This window comes from Anomalospiza imberbis, chromosome 3 (assembly GCF_031753505.1).
Source record: "Anomalospiza imberbis isolate Cuckoo-Finch-1a 21T00152 chromosome 3, ASM3175350v1, whole genome shotgun sequence".
Classification (NCBI taxonomy): Eukaryota; Metazoa; Chordata; class Aves; order Passeriformes; family Viduidae; genus Anomalospiza; species Anomalospiza imberbis.
This window is the reverse complement of record NC_089683.1, coordinates 55,848,540-55,873,569: the sequence shown is the minus strand read 5'-3', so window position 1 is coordinate 55,873,569 and position 25,030 is coordinate 55,848,540. Positions and strand designations below refer to the sequence as shown.

Genomic DNA, 25,030 nt, shown 5'->3' with positions numbered 1-25,030 from the left:
GCCTCTCTGGGATGAAGTTAAAATAAACGTGCAGGGGTGAACCCAGCACCTTTAGCAATAAATGGGGCCTCACCAGAGCTTGTCCAGAGGAGCATCATCTGGGGGCAGTGGGTTCAGCACAAGCTATTTCACCATGCAGAGCTACTTCTTTATTGGCTTGCTAGTGGAAACATAGCCATAAATATTACCTTTATTGTTCAAGTCATTTTACTTAGAATACAGTTACTTGTGCAGAAAAAGCAAGTTAATTATATGCAACCTCAGTATTCCCTGGAAATTACTACTTTTAGAAGCTGGAAACATTTAAAATGTTGATTCACTTTCTTCATAAGAGTTTTATTGTCAGACTAAGTGCTTGCTGATGCAATGTTTATAAGTTTAAAATGGAATTTTCCTTTTCTACTCAAACAATAAATACAGAATAAATAATCATAAGATCAAAGGATAATGCAGGTTGGAAAGGACCTCAGGAAATCTTTAATCCAGCCTCCTACTCAAAGCAGGGTCAGAGGTGAGAGACTAATTTGTCCAGAGCCTTGTCCTCTGGGAAGCATGGTATTGACTATTTTATATTGACAGAGTTATTAAGTTTATTGAGTACATAATTAATATATTTTATCACAATGCCATGTTCAGAAAACTGTAAAAGAAGTGATATTTGTAGATTTTATCATTCATATGATCATATAATTGCAAGAAGGAGTCAATGTACTTACAAAGAGAAATTAACACCTAACTATGGCAAAAACTTGATTTTTGTATTGATTTCTGTGTGTATTGGTTTCCAGGGCTTCACCTACCCTCCTCATGTTGGCTTATCCATCGGCACAACAGCCGACCCTCTATTTGTCCTTATGGAGGTGCATTATGACAATCCATCAGAGACAGAAGGTTTGTAGCCTCACAGGCTTTAAAGCAAGCCAGACTGGAGAATATGCTACACACAAGTGCTCATCCCTGCACTGCATGGCAAACAGAGCAAATAAAAAGCTGAGGGTTATTTTTTTCCTGATCAATAGTTCCTGGTTCACAGTGTTTTTCCCACTGCCCTTGAATTTTTTTTTTTGTTGTATATTTTTAGATAAACATCTACCTGAACAGTGGAAGTTTCTGAAGTAGAAGTATAGACTCAGGTGTCTAGACCATTCAGTGGGTAAAATCAGTTTATCTTAAAAGATAAACTTTTAATTTACAATATTGTTTTAAAATTGTTCTTCCTGAATTTAATTTATATGTAGAAGTAAAAGCAAGAAATCGAGGATCCCAGGAAAATCAGGAGAACTTTGAAGATGCCTCTGGGAAAGATACTTTTTTGTTCTGAAGCAGAAGTTTATTAACCTACTGTACCTGAGAATATTGTGATGGTTGCTACATATGAGCTGAGTAAAATCCAATGCAGCATAGGGTACTGGCCTTTCTTTACGCCCCCATGTGTAAAAGTAAAATTTGCTATGTGGGCTGTGGCATTCTGCCTTACTGTCATTTCCCATCTTCATATTTTAAATTATTTTTTTTTAATTTAGTGACAGATTCTGTGCTTTCAGCATGTGGGATACAGTAAACTTCATAGGCATCCTCTATACTGTATGCTCTTTCATCAAATGTTGCAGGAAAGCCCAAGAAGTCACAAACTGTGTCCAATTTGGTTGTGTCCCTAAGTCCATCATTTTGTTTTAATTGACTGTGCTGTATGATAGTGTTGGTTTAGCTGAAGTAACACATATGAAAAAAACTGAAAAACTGGCAAAGTTTTGTTTCCTTTTAAGCAATGGGAACAATTGTGCCTTGCTGGGACAGTCTCAAAAGACCTGGGAAAATTCAGACAGCGTAGGCAGAGCAGGGTGTTTGTAATCCAGGTCATGCTTCTCCTCCTCCCTGGCAAAATACGCAATGCAAGATTGTGCCAGGAGTGCAAGAGAGCAGACCTGGGTGCTCCATCTGCTTCAGGTGGGAACAAATGAGTTCCCCTGACGCAACTGCAACTGGGTCACCTTCATTTGTGTGTTTTGGCACCTGCATTTTCCCAGTTTGGGTCTTGTGGTGAAAGGCTGCACTGTTAGCCTCACATTGTGACCTGGGGTAATGTTTTCCTAAATGACTCAGACTGGTAGTAGACTTTTGGCTCCCAGTTAGGAGGAGTTGAAACAGTTTTTCATTTAACATGGATGGGTTTCACTGTTTCTGGTTTTGTAGTCCTTAACATTCATTCAGTCCTTCTCATTTAAAAAGTGGCCTCTTTTGAGATTATTTATCAGAAACTCTGACATACCAGAATTATGTCATACACAAGAGTGTCTGACATTTAGACATTAACAATGTCTAAAAATTTCTGAAGCAGAAATACCACAAAGGAAAAATTCAAGTTGATGAGGTTGTACAAATTTCTCCAGGAAGGGAGTGAGTATGAGTTCCCAAATGCTAAAGTTAGGATGTTGTGGGACACAATATATCACCTTAAATGTGACTCGTATGTTGCAGAAGGTCTCATGGCTGATTACCATTCTTAATTGGCTATGCACAGTTCATATCCTTTGTTCCTTAATAATTATATGCACTACTCCATCTTAGGTATTTTAGTGACTGGGTAACAGTCCCTGCTCTGTGCCTCTGCCATTTGCTTATCTTAAAATAGACTGCTGATATCATATTGATGTAAAATTTGGCTTCAGGCACTGCTAGGCCTGTTTTGTTTTTCAGAAGACTAATATAGGTCACTAAAAAGCATCTTACCTTATCTGAGATATTTTATATGTTTTTTGCCTTTTTCATTTTCAAAATTGAAATTATTTTAGTTACTATGAAAAAATACAAAGAGATAAATAGATGAACTAACAGAATTTAGTTCCTGCGCAAACACAGATTAATAATTTTTTGTGTATGTCTTGACAAATAAAAATTACTAAAAGAAGACAACTATTCTAAGCATTTAGATAATAAAGGCAACATAATAGATGCACAACAAGCACAAATGGCTAAACATATGTGGGTGAAAAAAACAGATTTGTATTATTTTGACTCTTAAAAACACAGCCTCCAAACAGCAGGTTTTGGTTCTTTAAACCAATTTTTGAAATCAAGATAAGTCCTTGAGTCTGAGAAACTAAATTAAAGTACTCTGTAATTCTCTTGTCTACTTCACTCAAGGTTAGTGTATTGTCTACAAGTCTGGGATTTAGTAAGGCAATTTTCATGTTTCATTGATGCTCTCTTAATTGGAGAGACTGTAAAAGGGATGTATATTTTCATCTCAGGTAGTCTGTAATGTAACAGACAATCCAAAGCAAAGGGAAAATAAAATTAATGGTAGGACTCAAGATGAAGAAATAGATAAAATTCTCAACTAGAAGACAACATGTGACTTGAAAATTTTAAAGAGAAAAAACCTCTTCCTGCATCTGGTTTCACTCATTTCCATTATATTGAGATTGATTCCTTGATTTTCACGTGGAAAATTTATGATATAGCATGAAAAACATGAAGCAATATGGTTTGGGGTTTTTTCTCCTTTAAAAAACTGATTTTTAGCCATGACTAACTGTGTTCTTTTGTTGCAGGCTTGATAGATAACTCTGGTTTGAGGCTAATTTATACTCCAGTTTTAAGGAAATACGATGCTGGGGTTATTGAAGCTGGTCTTTGGGTCAGCCTCTTCCACAATATCCCACCAGGCATGCCTGAATTTGTGTCAGAGGGTCACTGCACACTGGAATGTCTGGAAGAGGTATGTCCCTTGCCTGAATCCACTGGTTTTCATTCATGGAAATAATTGGAAGAGTCACTTGAAATTCTTGGGGAGATTGATAGTTACAATTAAAAGATGTGAGCAAAGGCATCTGGTGGTACATGTTGTCCTCCAAAATGTTGTCTTTTTGAACTGGCTACTTGGTATGCTCATTACTCAGGCTTCTTTATTTATTTGAGTAATAATTGATGACACAGGGCTTGCAATGTTTTTATTTTGTGTTCAATATGTAAGCATACACTGCTTTCCATGGCAAAGCTATTAATAACTCAGAATACCTAGCCCAGAAAAAAAAGTTTAGACTAATTCAGACCTGGACAGGTGCAAAAGGCTTCTACTGATGAAATGAAAGCCTGAAGGGTATTCTTACACTAGCCACAGAAGCTGAAGACCTGAACAGGTTTTACATTTATTAAGTTCTTTGTTTCATTAAGATAACCTAATATCTCTGCAGGCAATGGAAGCATTGTCTAAAATCTCTGGTGACTGTATAATGGGAGATTCTCATATACTTTGTCTTCTGTAGAGAAATGTTGAATTAATAACATGGTTTACAATGAAGGCTAAACTAGATACAAAATTTGGATTTGTTTTGGTGGTGTTAAATATTGTGTAAATATTGGTGGTGTAAATATTGTCCTGACATTTTCAGCCTTAAAACTCTTGAGTAATCCATTATCATGAGGCTTCTGACCACCGAGCTGTTCTTGAAAGGTATTGTGATGACAGATTATTTCTACCTTGAGCTCTGAACTCAAGTTCATTAAAGTTGAGCATATCCAATGTAAAGTTTAGATCAGTAGATGCCAGCTAGAATGAGAGTGATGTCAGAATTGTGTCAGTTTGGAAAAGTTGATTTGCAAATGCTTTTGACCTGGAAAAAACTTTTACATGTAAACTTATGGTATTTCATTCCCAATTCGCTTAAAGATGGAAAGTAGAGGATGTTACAACTACAGCCTCTCAATTTAAAGTGCGTCTCTTGGCATCATTCATAACTGCATAGAAATTCCTTTTCACAATAAACATCCACATTCATTAGTGTCAGCCATTAGCATCAAAATAATGTGCAGGTTTTAGTACGATTCCCTCAAAAGTCTTAAAACTATTGAGAATTATTTGCAGTCCAGTTGATTTTAATTTTAAAAAATGTGTGTGTTAGGAGTGAAAACATGTATTTGTAATAAAAAATAAACAGAAAAAACCCTAGCCTTTTTTGTACATAAACCCTGAATTTCACTTAAAGTTTTGGTTTTGCTCCAGACTGCATTTTTCAGTAAACTGAATGAATTCAAAATGCATTAATGAATGTATTTTCACTCTGTTTGTAGATGAAATTACATTGCATTACTTTGCATTTGGAAACACTGTTGGTTTCTCTTGGCCAGGCTCTGGGTGCTGAGAGACCTGCTGGGATTCAAGTGTTTGCGGTACTTCTCCATGCTCACCTTGCTGGCAGAGCTATCAGGATGCGCCACTTCCACAATGGCGAGGAGCAGAAACTACTTGCTTATGATGACGAGTTTGACTTCAACTTCCAGGAGTTTCAGTACCTGAAAGAAGAAAGAACCATCTTGCCAGTACGGCACTCTTAATTCTTTTCCTGAAGGTGTTTAAGAGATCATGTGCCTAACATTTTCTCACCTTTAGGATTAAATTTGCCACAGAATTTCTTAGCCTAGCATCATAGAATTCTTGGATGTTCTGTTAATTTCTCCATTTATCGCAGTCACTAATACATTCAAGTTTCAGTGTCTCAGGGATGTCCACATGAGTCATCACAGAACTGACTTGGTTCACCAAATCAAGCTATTCTTTGGATATGCTTGATATTCATAATAATTTGAACTTTACTATCACAAATGTTTGAACAAAGCAGATTAGAAAATCCCTTGTGTGCCTGGCTGTACCATCTTCATGTATCCAGAAAGATCAATAAGGGAAATGCCGCCATATGGCTTTACAGAGCTGTGGGACCAAGTAACATATTTTCAGTATTTGCACACAGCAAGTGTCCAGACTTACAAACATGTTCAAAAATCAGATAAGTCTTCTGTTTGTTTCACAGTTTTTCTTGTTGGGAGTAAAACTCCATGCTCATGTTCCACCTGATGTTTCACTAGTAAACAAAACCCTTTTAAAGAATAAATCCTACAACTCTGTCTACTGTATTCCTGAAAATAATGCAACAAAACTTGTAGAAACATTCCAACCACAATTATATTATAAAGCAGTAGCTATGCATAGGTATTACATTAAAAGAGTATGTATGTTTTTGTGTGTCATTCATTTAAAAATTATTCAATCTTATTTTGTTCCACCCAGTACCTTTTTTAAAGTTTTGGCATAATGACAGAAATTTTAGTGCTGCAAAGTCTGGGTGCTCCAGATCTGGCCAGCAGAGCAGCTTGTCCTGATGCATGTGAACAAGTATGATATCAAATTGCCAGATGCAAAATGTCAAAAAATGGAATTTGCTTATGATTGGAACCACTAAGGGAGATGGATCTGAAAAGAACATTGAAATGACTGAACCTCAAGTATGGTCAGGAGCCCCATGGTTTAAACTTCAGAGCCTCTCTTCAAGCCCCTTTCTCTCTTATGTCTCTTCTCCCACACTGTGAGACTTTGATATTTATACTTTAAAGACAAAAGCTAAAATACTAACTTTATAGTTTAATTTCTACAGAAAAACCTGGATGTTCAAGTGCAGCATTTACTCTTTGAAGTCAACTTGCTTGTAGTCTAGGGGCTTCAAAGACAAACTGGTGTTACCTCCTTCAGGAAAGAAGGTTGAAGGCTTTAGGAAGAGGGCTGGCAGAAGATGACAGGTTTGCAGAGAAAGCCTGTAATATTTTTAGGAAAATTCATGCAATTATAAGAGAAGGCCTCTTAACACACAAGAACATAAGGGAATAGACAACAGAAAAACTATAGAGGGTATTTGATAGTAACAGCAGCTTGACAAAAAAGCCAGCTCAAGTAGAAGATGTAATTCTTTCTCTGAAGAGAACCATTTTTTATGCCTTTCATCTTCTGCAAAACTATCAGTGCACCTTTACATACATCAGCTGGTGTAATTCAGAGAACAGTGTAATCAATTAACTAACAGTATGATTTTTCATGTAAGTTTTAGTTATTCTCTCTTTCTATAAGCTCTCCTAAGAATGTAACCTTCTTCCAGCTTGTGGAGTCCAGGCTGTTTGTTTTCTTCACGTAGTAGCACTCTCTTCTCCACTTGGAAGCAGCAGAGCTAGTCTCACAGAAAGAACAATTTTAGTGAATGTTATCCAGTTGGTAAGATAGAAGAGCCAGAGACCTCACTAGCAGGAACAGAGTATTCCCACTGGAAGCAGTGGCACTGTGCCAGTTCACGCTACTTCAGAAACCTCTGTCTCCATTTGGCTGACATGAGGCTGATGCACCTTCTTCCAGCAGTCTGGAGTACAGATTGTGCTAGCCTTGATCTGCAGAAACAGCCTATAGGAAAGGAGAAGTTCTCAGCATTTGAAGGGTGATCTATTTTTTTTTAGGGAAGTATAATGGTTGATAAGGGAAGATGATGATACAAAAAAAAAATCCACTTGATTATCATGGTGATTTTCAGATTTTTACTTGATTAGGTACAGGGACTGAAACTATTACCAAATAGTAGATCAGTTTGTCAAGACACCAAAAAGTTAATTGTATGTGCTTGAGAAGGTAAGTATTCAGCCTTTCCCATATATATCTGTCAATGTAGTGAAGTCTTTGCCTGCCACTCCTCTACTCCCAGGCTTGGCAGAGATATAATTGTTTTTGTGATGTGGAAAGGCTTCTTTTCCTCAATTGCCAAATATTTCTATTGAAGTTGGCAGTGTAAATTAGCCTGGGTAAAGTAGCACTGGGTGAGTTTTGGAGAAGGAATCATTTGTATACATTGTCTACTATATAATTTTCCAGAAAATTGGATGATAACTGAGTACCTTCATTGCTATATTAAAAGAAATCCAGACAACACTCTTAATAAGACTCTTTTTAAATCCATGTGAGATCCCTGAGGATCTGGGATAATATGAATGCTAAGTGCCAAGGCCTTAACATATGGCAATTACCTAATCCATCACTCTTTCAAAAAGTCATACCTACTGCTCTGATATTTATTTCTTAAGTGCTTGCTGTCATCTGTGGTTACCTGAAGCTGGTGTTGATAAACTTCAGAACTGTGAACTTCCTAAATTTTGTATTTCAGGGGGATAATTTAGTCACAGAATGCCACTACAGTACTGTGGACCGAATTCGTATGACATGGGTAAGAAATATTCTGGTGGATCAAAATAAGTACACAGAAAATATTGGGGACTACAAACCTTTTTCATGGAACACTATTTAAAAAAAGTGAATTTACTTGCTAATGCCTGTGTGCATATAATTATTTATTGTCTTTCCTTTCATAGATCCTTAGGCTTTAAAATAATCTGAATTATGATCTGAACTGTGATCTTAGTCTGATCTCTTGCATAAGGCATTCATATGATTAGTTTGTAAAAATAAGCATGTCAGCTCATAACAAATCCTTAGAAGTAAGACTTTTCTAGTATAAGGAGTGCTTTCTTTACAACATGTATTAACATGCAAATTCTGCATACTCTAATGAATTATTTTTATGAACTTGTTACACATTTTTCCCTGGAGTTGTAATTGCTAATTCTTACGTATTGATTTTTAGATAAGCTGTGATCAGGAGGTTTTTCAAATATTTAGTTTTGTGCCTAACATTGAATCCAGGCAGAATGAAAGTCCTTTGGGTTGGAAAGAGGAGTTGAGAAACCACCCCTCGCTACTGAGGGTGTCCAGCTCTGGTTTGGCACAGTCTCCCAGAAGCAGTTTGATAGGTTAAGAGAGGGCAGGCACTGGCCACTGCAATGCAGTCACTGGGTTTTGGACGTGAAGTAAATGTGAAGTAAATTTGGTTACTTGGACATGGGCTGGACTGTGCCAGTTGTCTAGGAACATACAGAGTGATGCCAAACCCACTATGTCTTTGGGAGGGATATAGCTGCCTGTGCCAGGGCCTGATTCCATGAGACATCCTGGGGAGTGGCTGGATCCCGACCTCTGGGAAGTGAGATCTGAGGGCTGTCTGTTTTGCAGGGAAGAACTGTTCCTGGCATCCAGAGAGCTTAGGGATACTTCTCCCTGAATAATGGCTCACACGTAGGCACATGCAGTAGTTATTTAATGAAAAGCAAAAGAGCAAGAATGAAGGTTTTGAGTTTTTGTCCTGTTTTCCAGTATGGTGGCCACACTAACTCTTGGCTCATGTGTTTTGTTTTCTCCATTCCTATTCCTGTGGTTCTGTGAGACTTGTGGAACTGTTTCTACCCAGAATTTAGGAACATGCAGTTTCTAATATTGTCCATGTTTACCAAGATTAATTTTAAGTTAGTTGTTTGCCCCATGGTTCTCAATGGAAGACTGTTTTAAGAGTCTCTTTCTTCTGTTACCTAGAAATGTTATTCTAATAACTGATTTTATAATGCATGCTCATTTTTTTCTTGAGTCAACATTATCTGTTAACATAAATAATTGTTTTCCTTCTTGCTTTTTATTGGCACATGTGCTTACAACCTGAGTTCATATAGATTCATATTCCATGCCAGCCTCCATTTTACTAGGCAAAGCTCACTTAATTTCTTATTAAACAGATTAATTATCCTAGAAGATTTTTTTCTTCATCTGTTCCAATTTTATGAAATATGGTAAATCTAAGTACATTAGATGGGGGCAACTGAAAGCAAATCTGAACTTCTCAGATAATACACTTTAATATAATATGAGCCTTATTTTATTCACAGTTGTTCTTTCTGATGTCTTTTAACTTAGAAGCTTGAGCTTCCAGAGTATTTTGTAATTAACTATGTAATAACCTCTTGCTACTTGATAATCTCATGTACAAGATAAACTTGTCAAATTGGGCCTCCTGCTACACCTTTCATTAGCATATAAATGTAATCAGTGATTTAATCAGTGGGATTCCAGTGCTACCCTGACTAAAGAAAAATCCCATTTTCAGGGTGGTCTAAGCACCAGGAATGAAATGTGCCTGTCATATCTGCTCTATTACCCGAGAATCAACCTCACCCGCTGTGCGAGTATTCCAGATATAATGGAACAGCTCCAGTTCATTGGCGTGAAGGAAATCTATAGACCAGTCAGGTATGTAAAATGTTTATGAATATGTGCAGCACCTCTGTTTCTGTCTGTGGGATTCTTGGATCATTTTTATACAACTTTTCTTTCCTTCTGGTAGAATGAAAACATAGTCACTTGTGCCACATTTTCTGGTCAATATGCTGCGTTGCCATTTCTCCTGCAAAATTAATTTGCATCTTTTTTGCTTCTGATAGAAAAGCAGTTTCTTCTTGTAAGGAAATAATACTGTTCACATTGTCTTGGGTTTTTGTTCACATTGTTTTTTTTTCACCCCACACATCTGTAAAGAGGCTATATATCAATGTTTTAAATCTATCATTTTATTAAAACATGTCAGTGTTTCATATATAGAGAAATAATTTTAAAAAGGAGTTTGTGAGCATAGTTATTGAATTTCCCTGGATAGATTTGTTGACAGGAATTCTGAGGACAAAAATATGGTTCTTAAAGTGCTTAAAATTAAAGCATCTCAACAGGAGATTGTAAACAGTGAGAACAGTCAAAAGTGGAATGTTCCCAAATGAATGAAATGCAGAAAAATAATGAATGAAATGCAGAAAAATAATCAATCAATAAAAAGTTGAATGCACTTTTATGGTGAAAGGTGAATTACATTGGTATTGTTAGTTGCACTAAACTAAGGTAGTAGTAAGAGTTTAAAATCAAATGGACAGACTAATAATGTGTCATCACAAATTTTAAAAGTTATCTTTGCTTATATAGTTTATGGTAACAAACTATATAAAGCTATTATTGCAAAATAATTTGACATACAGGCTTAGTGGTCTTTGTTCTGAAATTTACATTCAAGAAGAGTTTGAAGGAAGTGACAGGGCAATCAATGTCTACATAATTTTCCACACTATTTCCATTTACAACCTCTTTTAATACAGAGACAACAGAGTTTCTAAATTAGTCCTATCTAAAAGAGTCTTTCTGAGCTTAGAAAGAAAATATTCTAACAAATGTATGCTCTCTTGAGTGTTCATTCATGATAACTCTACTTAAGGAAAAAATGCACATTTGGCCTGGGGAAATAAAGATGTTCTGAATAGAGTAAGTATGCAGACTGTCTGCCACAAATGGAATAGTAATTAGAAGAGGAGATTATTAATGCCTCTAGTATTTATGACCTAATCCACAATTCTTGTTTCATTAAACTCTCTCAGCCTAAGGATATGTGACCTGATCCTCATCTCTCTTGTGTCAGTCTAACACTAGAATTGCTTCACTGACTCTCCCAAAGACTCTCTTGACTTGCAAATGCAAACTGGGAGTAGGATCAAGGCATTGTGGCTCACTTTAAAACATTTTTCCTCTGTCTGGTGGCACAGACAATAGTATAAATCATGAGGAACAGAGATGAAAGAGATTGGGCTACAGTAGTGGCTCAAGTACCAAAATACTTGGTTAAAATTACAGTCTCTATGCCTAGATGTTGAGTGGAGCAGAACTCTGGCATAGGCAATTTTCCCAAAGCAAGTGGGAGACAGCCTACTACAAGATAACACAGATCTGTTTAAAGTGTTCTGAAAAAATAACTCATACTCCAATCACAGTATTAATTAGGTTACTTGATAAAGTTTTAGATTCTTCTGGTGTTCCATTAGCAGTATTGATTTTGTGTTTGTAAAAGTTTGATCCCTCCACCATGTTTTTCTGTTAATCACAGCAAAGTCAAACAAGGAGAAAGCAGAAACAATGGAAACAAAGTTTTCGGGGGGTTTTTTGGAGTTTTTTTGGGGGGTTTTGGGGGGTTTTTTTTGGTGTTTTTTTTTTTGTTTGTTTGCTTGTTCTATTTTTTTTTTAATTTACCTTTGTTACTTTTTTTAGTTTCCTTTACTAAATGAAAAACATGAAATCTCATTCCTTCCCTTTCCACATTTTTGGCTGGTGGGAAATGAGATTGTCCCTATTTGCTCATGGGAAAGATTCCCACACTTGGCCAGATAGATCTTTCAGAGCAGCGCAGCAGGTCTCTAAACCACCCCTGGCCAAAAGTGCCCTTGCAGCCAGCTTGTAGGAATATGCCAAAGGGAATGTCCACAACACCAGCTATTTTCTGCTGCCCACCAGTGCATAACAGAGCAACTCCTGTGCTAGGCTCAGTTCTGACCTGAGCTTGGCAGAACTGTCTAGGAGCAACTTTCTAATAGCAAAGGTTTCTTGGCAACCTGGCCTGCCAAACCTAGGAGAGGGTGTGGCTTTCTTTTGTTTTTGTTTTTTTTCAGAAGTTACAGCAGAAGATCTTTTTTGTATTGCTTGTGCATTGAATTTGTGGATCAAAGAAGAGCAATGTATCTCTTGAAGTCCTTCATTTCTAAAAGCATCTGGCAGCAAGTACTAATCTGCTGACAGCTTTTCATAAGTCTGTCAAAGTCAATGAAACTGCATCAGTTTTCAGTAGAAGAGAACTAGTTGAGAAGAGAACTTAGTGAGCTAGTCATAATATACATGCAGTAGTGCATTTATTTTTCTGAGTAGGTTCCCCAAAAGTTTTCCTCATTAATTTCAACTTGATGATAGTTTTTATCTACTTTTTAAAATTAAATTAATTTTTTATTTTTTTTAGGACTTGGCCTTTCATTATCAAGAGTCCTAAGCAATATAAAAACCTATCCTTTATGGATGCAATGAACAAATTCAAATGGTCCAGATCAGAGGGTCTCTCCTACAATCAACTTGTGCTTAAACTACCTGTGAACGTGAGATGTTCAAAAACGGATAATGCGGAATGGTCGGTAAGTCTGTGTGCTGAAAAGGAGGCAACAGTGCCATGAAGCTAATTTGATTTGCTGTGTTTCAATGCATGTAAATAAATATCTGATTGTATGTCTTCAGGATGTTTATCCATCTATATTTCATTTACATACAATAACAAATGATGAGAATGTTTTACCAATGCTTTCACCTAACTTGAGTTCTAGAAGCATTTAAAAAGAATAGAAAGTTGGAACTTTAATCAACACTTGGGATCAATAATAGGAAGATGGAGTCTTTCAGTGAGGCTGGGATGGATCAGAAAGCAACCATGTATGTCCAGGTGAAGTGACCATGCCAGGAAGCTGTTCTACCTTTGCTGCCTCCATGGTCAGGGACTTATGTTAGGGTCTTGCAACAGATGATTCAAAATCCCTAAATCAGGTTTCCTCTCTGAGACACCTTCTAGGGGAAGCTTATTGACTGCATAATGAAGCCTCAAGAATCTACCTTCTTAACTTGGGCATCTAGACAACCTAAAGTTGTAATAATACTCTTGCAATAAGTCTTGCTTTTTTAATGATCTTAGAATTGTCTATAGTATTGGGCCAGAAAAATAAAGCTGGATAGTCTGTTCCCTTTGTGCCACTTAGTAAGATTTTATCTCACATGGTTTTACTTTGCCTATTGTCTTGATTAAAAAAACTGCAAGATAAAAAATAATTCCCCAATAAATTATTATTTATTCTAAATATCTATTGGTATTTTACCAGGACGCTGCTGAGAAAAGTTGTCATCTTTAATGTTGATGTGTGCTTAAAAAGAATGGCTAGTGCATGTCGTATCATCCCTGAAAGGGATGCTTAAAAATATATATTCCTCTTTGAACTCCTTTATAGACTCCAAATTCAAGGCTCTTACTTTTTTGAGATTTTCTGTTCAGAAGGAGAGGCAGTCTCATTGTACTGGCTTATTTCCTACTGTGATTTCAGTCCAGTGTAGCAGAGCTGCTGTGAGATACCACTGATGAAGTAATTCCTAGGAAAGGACTTCTGCCTCATTCTCCTCACCCTAGAAGATAGCCCATGCCTCCTCATAGTGTGTCACACAGTCCTTTTAGGTGGTGAAGAAATTGCCCCTCCTGCAGCAGCATTCTTGGGTTTTTCCAACATAGGTCAGACCATTCTGCCAATTGGATGTCAAAGGAATACTTTGTGCTATAAGTAATCAAAGAGGTTCTGGTTTTTTCTAGTATTTTTTGTCCCATTTTAGACCTCCTGTGGAAAGTAGTTGTAGACAGACAGTACATGAGACTGTTCACCAGTTTTGGTTAAACTTCTTGACCTTTCTAGCTGCTGGCTAGTAGCAATTGCACAGCCACCCTTTCACTGATTATTTGTCAGAGGACAAGTTAAGATGATGAAAAGCACAGAAATTTTATCAAGAGGGGATAGGCTGAGGTTTTTTGAATGGTATGTCTTCTGGAAAATGCTGTTGCTCTTTATCTTACAGGATGAAGGAACAATACTTACAACTTCAAGAATGTAGTCAGAGAATGAGCTCACTGGAACTGGGAGTTCTTAGCTCTTCTTTAATCATATTTTCCTTTTTCAAATTACATGGGTATATTCCTCAAAGCTAAGATTAGGATTCTTTCTTTTCCCTTCCCTTATTAGTGATATTACATTTAAATGACCATCCTCATCAGAATCAGGGACAGATTTAACCTGAATGGCCAAACAATCCCTGTGTTGTTATAAGACTGAAAAAAAATTGAAGCAGAGAAACTGAGTTGAAAATACCTTCATCCTTCCATAGAGTTGGTCCCTATTTCAGTTTCAGTTTTGTGCTGTGTTTGCTAACATTAAGTCAATATTCAGTTGGGGTTTCTTTCTACAGTATAGAATAATAGCAACAAAATAGATGAAATCCCCAAAAAAAGCATATGCTGTACAGGTGGGCATTCAAACTTTCAAAAAAAATGCCCAGAAGCTTACTTTCTGCAGAGCTTATTTTCTTTAACATGTAGGGATTAAATTTAGGAAAAGCAAGCTGAGCAGTGTACACAAATGTCTCTAATTTCATGTCAAAACCATAGCAAACACGTAGTTACATCAAATCCCATAAAATTGCACTGAGTTCTATGGGAAGAGTGAAAAATGCTCAGTATATAGCAATATGACACTGCTGTATGTGACCTTGCTTGAGCAGGGACATGAGACCAGATGACCTCCAGAGACCCCTTCCAACCACAACCATTCTGTGTTTCCATGGAACAAAAACTGTGTACACAGTTGTAGCTGTTTTGTACATGCGTGAGCCTTGCACTCAGAAATGAATGCATTCAAATATCATCCTATATCCCTGTAGCAGAGTGACACTGCCAATTTTCATTTTGATTTGACATAAAACAACAACCAAACCTGCCAAACAACCCCACAAAGCAAAATAAGGTTATTCAAATCAACCAACCATAGTCTAACCTTGCTTTACTGGAGAGGATGACAGTGCGTACTGCTGCTCTTGAGCTGAGAATGTTAGATATGCACACTGGCTGATCACTTGGCATGCAGTATATTCATATTTTTACTGAGCTTGATGTTTCCACAGTAAGAGTCACAGCCCAAGTACAAAACTATCAGTAGACTATCAGGCAAGCTGCCAATTATCTTGAGAGCAAAAAGAGTTTTCTAATCTTATGTGAAAAAACTCTGATAAATTTTTTGCTATTTTCATTTCAGATCCAAGGCATGACAGCTTTACCTCCTGAAATAGAGCGACCATACAAGACAGAGCCAGTAATATGCAGTTCATCTTCCTGTTTAAGTTGCAGTTTATTCCTTACCCTGTTGTGCATTGTATACATCACAGCCAGTACCATAGGAAACACTGGGCCCTTTGTATAATAATTTTTATTCATCTGTGTTCCGTATGCCATGCAAGTTCTGATGTGTTTGCACTGTTGCTATTGTAGATTTATTTTTTTACTTATTAATGAACTAAATTTGCTGGATCAAAACAAAATGTGTACATCCTCTGGAAACTGTGGGGTTTTTGGTTTTCAATGTAAAATATGTATGAAATACAGTAGGTACACTGACACATTGCATATTGAAATCTTTTCCTGTGCCATTTTCTTATACTTTGTCCTGCCTCTTTCACGTGGTGCTTTCAAAGTCATCTATGTATATGGGTAAAATTAATAAACTAAAAGCGACTTAGTTAACCACATTCAGCCTGGTCTGTGTTGTATTTTTTTGCCTTTGTTGTTGATATCTGCAGGTAATGAAATTACTGCTCTATGAACAGGCCTTGCAAACATAAATTTGGGCATGTCTGGCTGACATGTGCCATAAAGCTACGGGAAGGATTCGTTCAGTCCGGACATTTCTGGGAGCAGCACACTGCAAAACCTCAGCTCCTGAGACATGGGAGCTATGGACGCTAAAGGGATGAAAAACACAGGCAGAACCCCAAATCTCCCCATAGTGAATCCTGTGCAAATCTTTTGGCTTGGTTAGCATTTCTTTTTCCCGATCACAGGTAGTTCAGAGTGTTCCTTCTGTCTTAAGATATTTTTACAGTGAATAAATCTTTGGCGAGAAGTAGGCACTCCTTTTCTAGACTTGATCTGGACAGCAGGAGCAATAAAGATTTATCTCACATTTAGGCTCTGCCATGAACAGGGAACTGAGCCTGCCAAAAGCTATTGTTAGCACACGCTGAGCATTGCAATAGGCCAAACTGCTGAACAAGAAGTTGTTTTTCTGTCTCATATGTACAAAGTTTTATTTATATTCGGAAATTGGCAACTTTTCAACTCATGGTGTTAGGCAGGGAAGATTCCTGAAAGAGACACAATTTATTACTCCCCAGTGAAATTATACCACACAGTAGAAAAGGACTGAACATTCAAAAAAGCCCATTCATTTTTGTAGCCACACTGCAGTTACAGTAAGCTATAATTTTTTCAGTATTGCATAAACATTTTTGGAGTGTGACTGTAAAAATAAGTTAATCTGGATGCTGAGAGTGCTTCCCTGATTGCTGCAACACCTGCTCTACAACTAACCTCTGTAGGCTTAGTTACACACAGGCTTTGTTATGTGCATTTTATGACATTGAGCACTTCTGTGCAGTGTGGTGAGTCCAGAGCAGATCAAGAACCTGAGCTGAGATAAAATGGTTTTCTGCCCATTTTTGTTCATTAACTTTTAAGGACAGATATCAGCTCTCTGTGCAGTTCCTCTTCTTAAGCCGGGCAGGCTCTTTTATGCAAAGAAATATCACATAAGAAGGAAGACAAGTAGAGGATCCGGCAGCTGTCTTCTCTGAATTTGAGAAGTAAAAAGGAAAGCATCCCAGATCTGGTAGGGCTCCTCTGCATATAGCCAAAATTACAATGCATGTGATAGCTGACAGAGAGGCACTGAAGCAGCTAGATGTCTCAAGTAGAGATGAAAGATTTAATCAAAGATAGATTAATTTTCTAGGAGCTATCTATTAGAGAACTTATGAATAAAGGGAGTTTAAAATGAGCCATGAAGGTAAAAGTTCACAGGGCCAGCTTTATCCTCCTGATGCTGTATCTGTACTTGGCTAGGAAAAACTCCTACATGGGAAAATTCTTTATCATTGTTGGGCAGCTATTTACTCTAAATATGCCTGGACAGTGATATATTCTGCCATTCTTCCCTTTGATCTTGGATAAGGTAAGGAAATAGTGTATGCCAAACAGCATATGGGTTTTTTCGGGATTAAGCTTCTGAAATTTCAATAAAAAAGTGTAACTATGTAGGTGTCTTCTTCCTGCCAGAAGAACTATGTTCTTCTGTTTTGTATTCCTTAATAGAACTGGTTGAAAAACAAAAAACAAAGAGAAGTCATGGTGAATGGCATGAGAGAAGTCATGGCAGAAAAGTCTTCTAAGTGATTATTTGTACAGATCTGTTCTGAATGTGAAAAAAAAAGTGAGGGGCATCCTCCATCTAAGATACGTCTTGCCTGCATCCTATTCTAACAAACAGCAGGGACCTTGGCCTTTCTTATGCTCACACCCATTCCTAATTTGGGCATGTTTTAACAGCTTTCTTCAGGGAGCAAGGGAGAAAATAACAGGGAAATGAGAAAAGAGCTTTTGTGTTGGACAGGGGAGCCTTTTCACATGTAGTGTTGTGTCTCATTTGCTACTACTGGCATCCATCCTAGGCTGACTTGATTTGCAACAAATATAAAGCAGATCTAGGGTTAATTTCCATTCTGTCTGTTCTCTGATTTGATGCAGTTTCTTATCTACAGGGATTTCCTTTCTGTGTGCACCCATCCTAAGAACACGTGAACAGATGGATGTTTGTTTTTGCCATCCAGTATGGCACAAGATGATGTAAAGCAAAGACAGCTCAGAAAGGAAGTCTGTGAGAGATAGTTGCCAGCATATCAGGCAGACCTGTCATATACACTAAACACTCATTTAGTTTAACCCACAGTGTTTTATGATTTCTAGAGGAATGGAAAGTAAAATTTTGCTTCACAGGTAAATAAAAAGAGAAACTGGTGATAGAGTTCTGGGATATTTCCAAATAAAAGAATCCAAGACAGATGTGAGCAAGTTATTACAGAAACTTAAAACCAGAAAACAAATAAAAAATAGTCTGAAATTGTTGAAAATTCAAACAAGGATAAAAGTGAGAAATGCCACAAGCTAACTTTATGTCACTGATGAAAAACATGTATCAAGCACACACCTAGTCACACTGCACGGGAAAAAGCTCTCAGACACAGACCTCTGTGGTTTTCTCTCATTTTTGATCTCTAGTAAAGCATATGTTCTTTGTGTTTCTACCCAAAACATTCATAATAGTTATATTTAAAAGCTTATACAGTAAATACTATTATCAAGTAAACCATGGTGGTGGAGAAGGTGTGTATACACCGGAAAATCCATGACTTGTAGATGATGAGCCCAAAAATTACTATAGTACATTATTTTAACAATTATGTCATTCTTGCTTTTCTTTGTGTGAAAAAATGTGATAAAAGTTTCTAGTGAGAAGCCAGATACATAAATATTTTAGTGGGATTAAATATTTGGTGGGTTGCATTCTCCAATAGTTGCTGAAAATCCCATTCTGCTTTAATCATTTTCCTCACAAAACAGTCCAGTCTCCTGTCACCTGCAGACTATCTATAGATGTACTATTTTGCGTATTTAATCCATTTTGGGTCTATTATTTAACCATCACGGAGCTTCCATTTAAACATTTGTGTCTCCTCAAATATCTCTCTCATCTAAATCGACAACCATTTGGGATTTTGCCTGTGTGTAGTAAAAACAGGATGCAGGACGTCTGAGATGGGAACACTGGAGTTTACGCAGCTCTAATATTTGTCCCTGTAGAGGAGAATGTCATTGCCCGATCTCATTTCCCATCCTGGAGGCCCATCATACAACCCCATGTCAGCCCCTCCTTGGCTGCATGGAGTGATATCTGGGCTGGGTGCAAGTGTGGACCAGTGCAAGGGTGAGAGGCAGAGTCCCAGCCGGTGGGAGTGCAACTGTATTGGGCTTAATTCCTTTCAGTGGGGAGGTCTGGCTTGTTTAAAAGAGGCCTGTTTGGCCATATTATCCCAGATGCTATAGGGGCACAAATTTAATAAACAAAATCCAGCAGAAGCACTGGTCTCATTCTCCTATTTCCTCCCATCAAGCAGAAAGTGACTATTTTTAGACCAATTATTACTACTGGTATGTTTAATAATTTTTATTCCTTCTGCCCTTTGCCTCTTATTTCTGATTTTTGGTACATCTGTGTCTTCCATAAGGGTGAGAGAGAGACAGAGAGAGCAAACTTATCCTCAACCTTTTAGCAGAGGGTAAAGCTGGGAGAAGAAAATTACAGCTCTGACACAGAGAGCTCCTCTGGCCTGCTTCCTCCACCCCCTGAGAGGTCTCCCTAGATCATAGATGCCCTCATGAGCATTTGCCATCCCCACACCAGTGTCCTGCAGGTGCACTGAGGCAGGCTCAAGGTGCCAAAAGGGGTGGGTACAGCCATGAAGTTTCCCTACTTCAGCCCCTGCGAAGTGCTGGCAGTGCAGGTGCAGTTGCCCCAAACCTAAGGCTTAGGGTACCCATCCAGGAAAAAAGTGTGAACACAATTTATGTTTGCACATCAAATCAAGCAAAGGAGACTATTTACCTAGACTGAATTTTTAGTTTTGTGCTGTCTCTAGTTTACAGGAAAATGGTAAGGTACCAGGCAAACATTAGAACATTTAAGATGACTAAAAATGTGACTTACTGCCTGCTTCTGGGCATACTAACAAAATATTTACTTCAAGCAAGTGTCTTTTTGCTCTGCGTGCAACAGACTGGTGTAACGGGAAATCTGGGGCTTTGCGTCTGCTCTAGGACAACATATTGCAATTTTACTTCCAATGGCAACTAACACTGTGGTGTGGAGGTGAGCTCTGAGAGACAGAAAGCTCTGCTTGTGAAAGACAAACAGATGGTGTAAATACTCCTGGAGACTCAGAGGCTTATTGGCAAAGTAAATTGCCTTTTGTAAGGCTGCTCTCTCCTTTCCTATGGATGTCTCCCATGGGTTGCATACACATCACCTTGTAAATGCTTCTAAGCTTCTTGCATCCTAGCAAGCAAGAAACCAGCTGGGAGCTGAATGTGCTTCTCTCACTAGAGACACCAGACCAGACTAGTTGTAGTTTACAATTCCGTTACAAAATTATGGCAAAACTAAGAAAAAAAGAAAATAAATTACTCTGTCTTTTCATTTTAGGAGCTTGAGCAAGTGTTTCCTGAGCACATTGCCATTACTTAATCATAATTTAAACTTTCCTCTTTGCAGCGATTTTTAAGACACATAACAGTGTTTTTTCACTAAAAATGTCTAATCTCTTGAGAGAAAACTTGGCAATCCAAGCTGCTAAGTCCTTCCTCTGCTCTAACCTGTGAACTAGAGAATAAAAGGTTCTTACAGCTTGACACAATACTTTGAAACATTTTGCATTTTGAAGGAATAAAAATAATGTGCCAATCTCAAATGCCTATGAGCACACATTCTCAGTACAAGAGAAAATACATTAAAAATTCCTACTTTGTTAAGACAAATAGCATTTCTGTGGGTCTCCTGTTGGTTTCATGGAGAGTTTATGCCCTTAGGTCTGAAAGAGGATGTTGTGCAGTATATTTTTCTTTCTCACAGGTTGTCTTGAGATTGCATGGCTACTTTGTCTTTAGAAGATATCTTAAGATATTTAAGAGGATAAGGTTTGCAAACTTCTCCATAACCTTTGAAAAACCTTGCAAAGCATTTCTGGGGAATAAAGTAAATGTTTGTGTATATAGCAAGTCTGCACTATTCTGTGCAAACCATAGAAGCTGCTCGAGTGTTGGCCATTATTTGTATCATCATGTAATAAATCTGGGAGAAGCTATTCCCAGATTGTGCCTCTCTGGGAGACTGTAAGTGGAATACTGAACCTGGACACATTTTTAGACTTGACAGGTTGGATTTGCTGCTGATGTAAGGTGACACAAATCCATTACAGAGCTATATGAATCTACCTCCTCCTTCAGCAGTTGAAGAGTTAGTGTTCTACAGATGGCAAGACAGAGAAAAGTAGGTCAGAAAGTTGAGAAAGGCATCTCAGGAACCAGACATTGGGGAAAAAATTAAAGATAGATGTGTCCAACTGAACATACCTCCAAAGGTTAGTGCTTTTTAGCTAGGGTGTGGAAGAACTGAGCTACAGAGAGAAGCAAGATGATCACTGAATATGAAATTTGTAGGTATTTTTGAAAAGCATGATGAATGGAAAGAACAACTGAGTTCTTAGCTAAGGTGTTGAACCAAGCTTAGGAGTCCCAAGTTCAGTAGTGTATCCATGCCATTACCAGAAATATGTCTCCAAACCATTCAAGACAGAGTGATGATGGATAAATCTGTGAAAATGGATACTACAGGGAGACAGAGAACTGCCAGAAATGTATAGAGACTGTACTGCTGCTGAAGTGAAGAAATTATTAAAGATATTTTTTTGGGAGGACAATTGGACAAAACAAAATTATGGGAGGCTGGAAAAGACAAGTAGCCAAAAGTTTCAGATTATGAAATCTGTCCATCTTATTGTTCATCTCCTATATGAAGTCCTAGTAATTTTTTTTTCCTGGGACAGGTAATCTTAGATTTGGCAGAAACTCTCCACTTTGAGGGACATTCCTGTCTAGGCAGAAAGTAGTCTGGTAACCAGACAAGATCTTTCCCTTGTAAACAGAAAGAAAAAACATGCCTTTTTCTAGGACCTCTTTTTTTCTGTAGCTATCTAAATGTGTAAAAGGCCTAGTATCTGTCTGCCAAAGTTGATTCTTAGAAACTGTTCTTTCCGGGGTTTTTTATTTGTTTGTTTGGGTTTTTTTTTTAAACCAGACTGGGTTTTTTAAGAATGTGTCTCTATTTTTCTATAAAAATATTTGTATGACATTGCAGCAGGTTAAAAATTTTGGAAATTGCAAGGTGAGGAAAAAAAATTAATATTAGAAAAAATATACATATTATATTCTCTAGTCAGCCTCAACCCCAAGGGGGAGAGTAAAATAGATCCATCTATACAACATTCTCTTCAAAGTTTAATTTTCACTGAAAACTCTCAATTTTCAAATATTGCTGCTCTCCTTCAATTAGTAGTTGTTGGACTAAGGACTATCTTCATTTCTTTGGATTTAGTTCCCATCTGGTTTACCATAATAATTTCCTTTCTCTGGCTTCCCTCCCATTTTTCCTATTCTAACCCTAGCTAGAATTTTTCTATTCCTCAGCTACCTTAAAACAGGTAACACAAGATCCCAGCTAATGATGATGTTACTACCAAGGTTTTCATTTTTGTCTATTTTTTTTAAGCCACAGATTTTACTCTGGCACAAAGAAATTGTTATTTCGCTTCTTTGGCCCTGGTGAATACTTGAAGTATTCTCTGCAGCTCCTGCCTACAGAGTGGGCTAACAGCAGAGGAAGAATTTTAAAGTGTTGACTTCTGGTATGGTAGCAGGTTTCCCCACAATATGCTGTGGACTTACCCCCCGCACACCTTCTAGCCTTGAAGCAATGGACAGCTGAGATACCCAGGCAGGAGAAATGGCTTGCCAAAGTTGTGAGGTTCTTCATATCTTTTTTTGACCACATCCAGTTTAATTTGCAGAGGAGGGAGGGCTCTTTCCTACAAGCAGAAGGAGTAAAATATCCCCCCGCCCACGCCGCCCTAGCTCCCCGCTTTCATGGTTTCCACTTCGATTTTGCTTTAAAACCTGAAAAAGAGATAACCCGACTGAAAAATAACTGCTTATTGAATAGCACTCTCTGCTGCCCTCTGAGAGATCTGCACATGGTATCAGCTCTAAGCTTCTCAATAAAAGGGACACTTCATACCGCGGAAGAACCCAAGTGCTGGTGTTAAACAGTCTTTTGTGCGAGCCCTAAACCCTGCTTGTTTGCCCTCCCAGCGAGAGAGAGATCTCAGTGGCAGGGAAGGGAAGGAAGGAGGGAGAGCCCAAAATACACTCAGCCATTAGAACCCCATCCTCAGACCCAATCTGGCTTATTGCCTGCTGATGTAGTGTCAGGTGCAGGCGCAGAGGTCAGAGGGGAAGAGATGAAATCAAGCACTGTCAGTGCCCTTTACAGAAGTAGACAACCCCCCAAGAACAGCTAAGCATCTGCCTTCTTCAAATAAGTCATTTTACTAAGGTTTTGTCCAGGGACAAAAGCCGGAACATTTTATGTGTAAACTGTTACATCTGTAATTTATATCGGTATAAAGTTATTTGCAGTGGCTGGCCTACTACCAGAAAGAAAAGGGAAAAATTGGTACACAAACAGAACCAGAAAGGTGCATTTACCCATGCCAAGTTATACTTATAAAGCAGAATTATTTTTAAAGCATTTAATCCCCTCCAGAGCTAAAGCAAAGCTGCTACACAGACAAAGGCTCATCACTAAAGATGCATCATTTATACTCACTTTCTAAGTTTAACAATGTAAATAGCAGTATCTGAGAGTGTCAGGCAACCCAAAAATGACAGGAAATTAAAAAAAAAAAAAAAAAAAAAAAAAACCGAAAAAAACCCCAAAACAAAAAACACCCAAAAAACCCAGAATCAGTAAGGCAGAAATAGAAAATATTTAAAACTATGGCCCTGCCATCTTGTGGTACCGAGGGAGAATTACTCGAGTTCTGCAGCTGTCCTGGTCTTGCTTCTGTGGCAACCAGCAATGCCTCAAACACCTATCACAGTTTAAAAAAAAGATAAAAAGATAGACTGTGGGAGAGGGAGGGGTTAAAATACTGTAACGTTTCGGTTGTCACCTAATGGGAACGATTAAAATACTTCTATCAGTTTTATCTGCCTATTTTATGTGTCCATTTCACCTTCCCATTAGAACACAGGGTGCTTAGTCTGCATTTAGAAATACCATAACTGTTTGGGTTTGCTGAATCTGGCATCCCTAGAGGGGTGAAGCTGCTGCTGCTGCATGTCCCCAGGTCTAGCCAGCGGCAGGACTGAGCGTGTATCCCCAACAGGCACACGTGCACAAACATGAGGCATGCATTATACGCAAATACACAGACTGACCCCAAAAAGCAGCGCCAAGAGTGACTCTTACACATGCACAGACAGCACAAACAGCCTACCCCTGTTCCCTCCCCCAGCAGTTTATGATGAAGACCCATCAGTGGTAAATAATTGCATATGCATAATGGGAATCCCTGTGGTAGCTGTCCCCTGGATGGACAAGCCCCCAGGTTCCACCACCCTGCTTCATTTGCTGGTGTTCAAAAACGCACAGAGACACCCCCCCTCAAGTCCCAGGCAAGCCCCTTGTCCTGCTCAGCAGCTAAACCAGTGTGATACTGTCTAAGAGTTGCACACTGACACACAAACCCTCTCCCACTCCAGGTGCTGGTACCTGGACATGTGACCCTGCTCCAGCTCCTGACACTTATACCCTCTTACCTACCCACAGATCGAAGGAAATTATTCAAAATGGAGCTGAGTGGGAAGCCAGGACAGGATGTGCTGATGCAGTGCAGGGCATGGCCATACAAGCACACAGACCAGCAGTCTCCCAGAAGTGCTCCATTTCTTTGATGCTTTATTAGGATTCCCCACCAGGACCACACCTCTGTACTCCCTCTGTGCAAAGAGATGAGACACAGAACAATGTATTTTTCCTATGCCGAATAAGCAGCTGGTGCATGGCTTAAAACCTGCCAGCCAGTTCTTAGCATTATTAATATTTCCCTGTATTTATTCTCTACAACTGATAAGGCAGACACCTGCTACAAACCACAGAAGAAAAGGCCTGACTTTTTACCCTG

At 38.3% G+C, this 25,030-nt stretch overlaps 1 protein-coding gene across 3 annotated transcripts in view; it reads left to right on the top strand.

Moving 5' to 3' along the window:
- Positions 1-15,868, top strand: part of MOXD1 (monooxygenase DBH like 1) — a 49,858-nt gene extending 33,990 nt beyond the window's left edge. For all 3 annotated transcript variants that reach the window (XM_068184496.1, XM_068184495.1, XM_068184493.1), the window contains exons 6-12: positions 789-891; positions 3,555-3,721; positions 5,131-5,322; positions 7,974-8,033; positions 9,798-9,940; positions 12,510-12,678; positions 15,379-15,868. In XM_068184496.1, the coding sequence (XP_068040597.1) occupies positions 789-891; positions 3,555-3,721; positions 5,131-5,322; positions 7,974-8,033; positions 9,798-9,940; positions 12,510-12,678; positions 15,379-15,543 (999 nt within the window). In that variant the 3' untranslated portion in view covers positions 15,544-15,868. The remainder of the gene's footprint in view (positions 1-788; positions 892-3,554; positions 3,722-5,130; positions 5,323-7,973; positions 8,034-9,797; positions 9,941-12,509; positions 12,679-15,378) is intronic.
- The last annotated feature ends 9,162 nt before the right edge of the window (positions 15,869-25,030 follow it).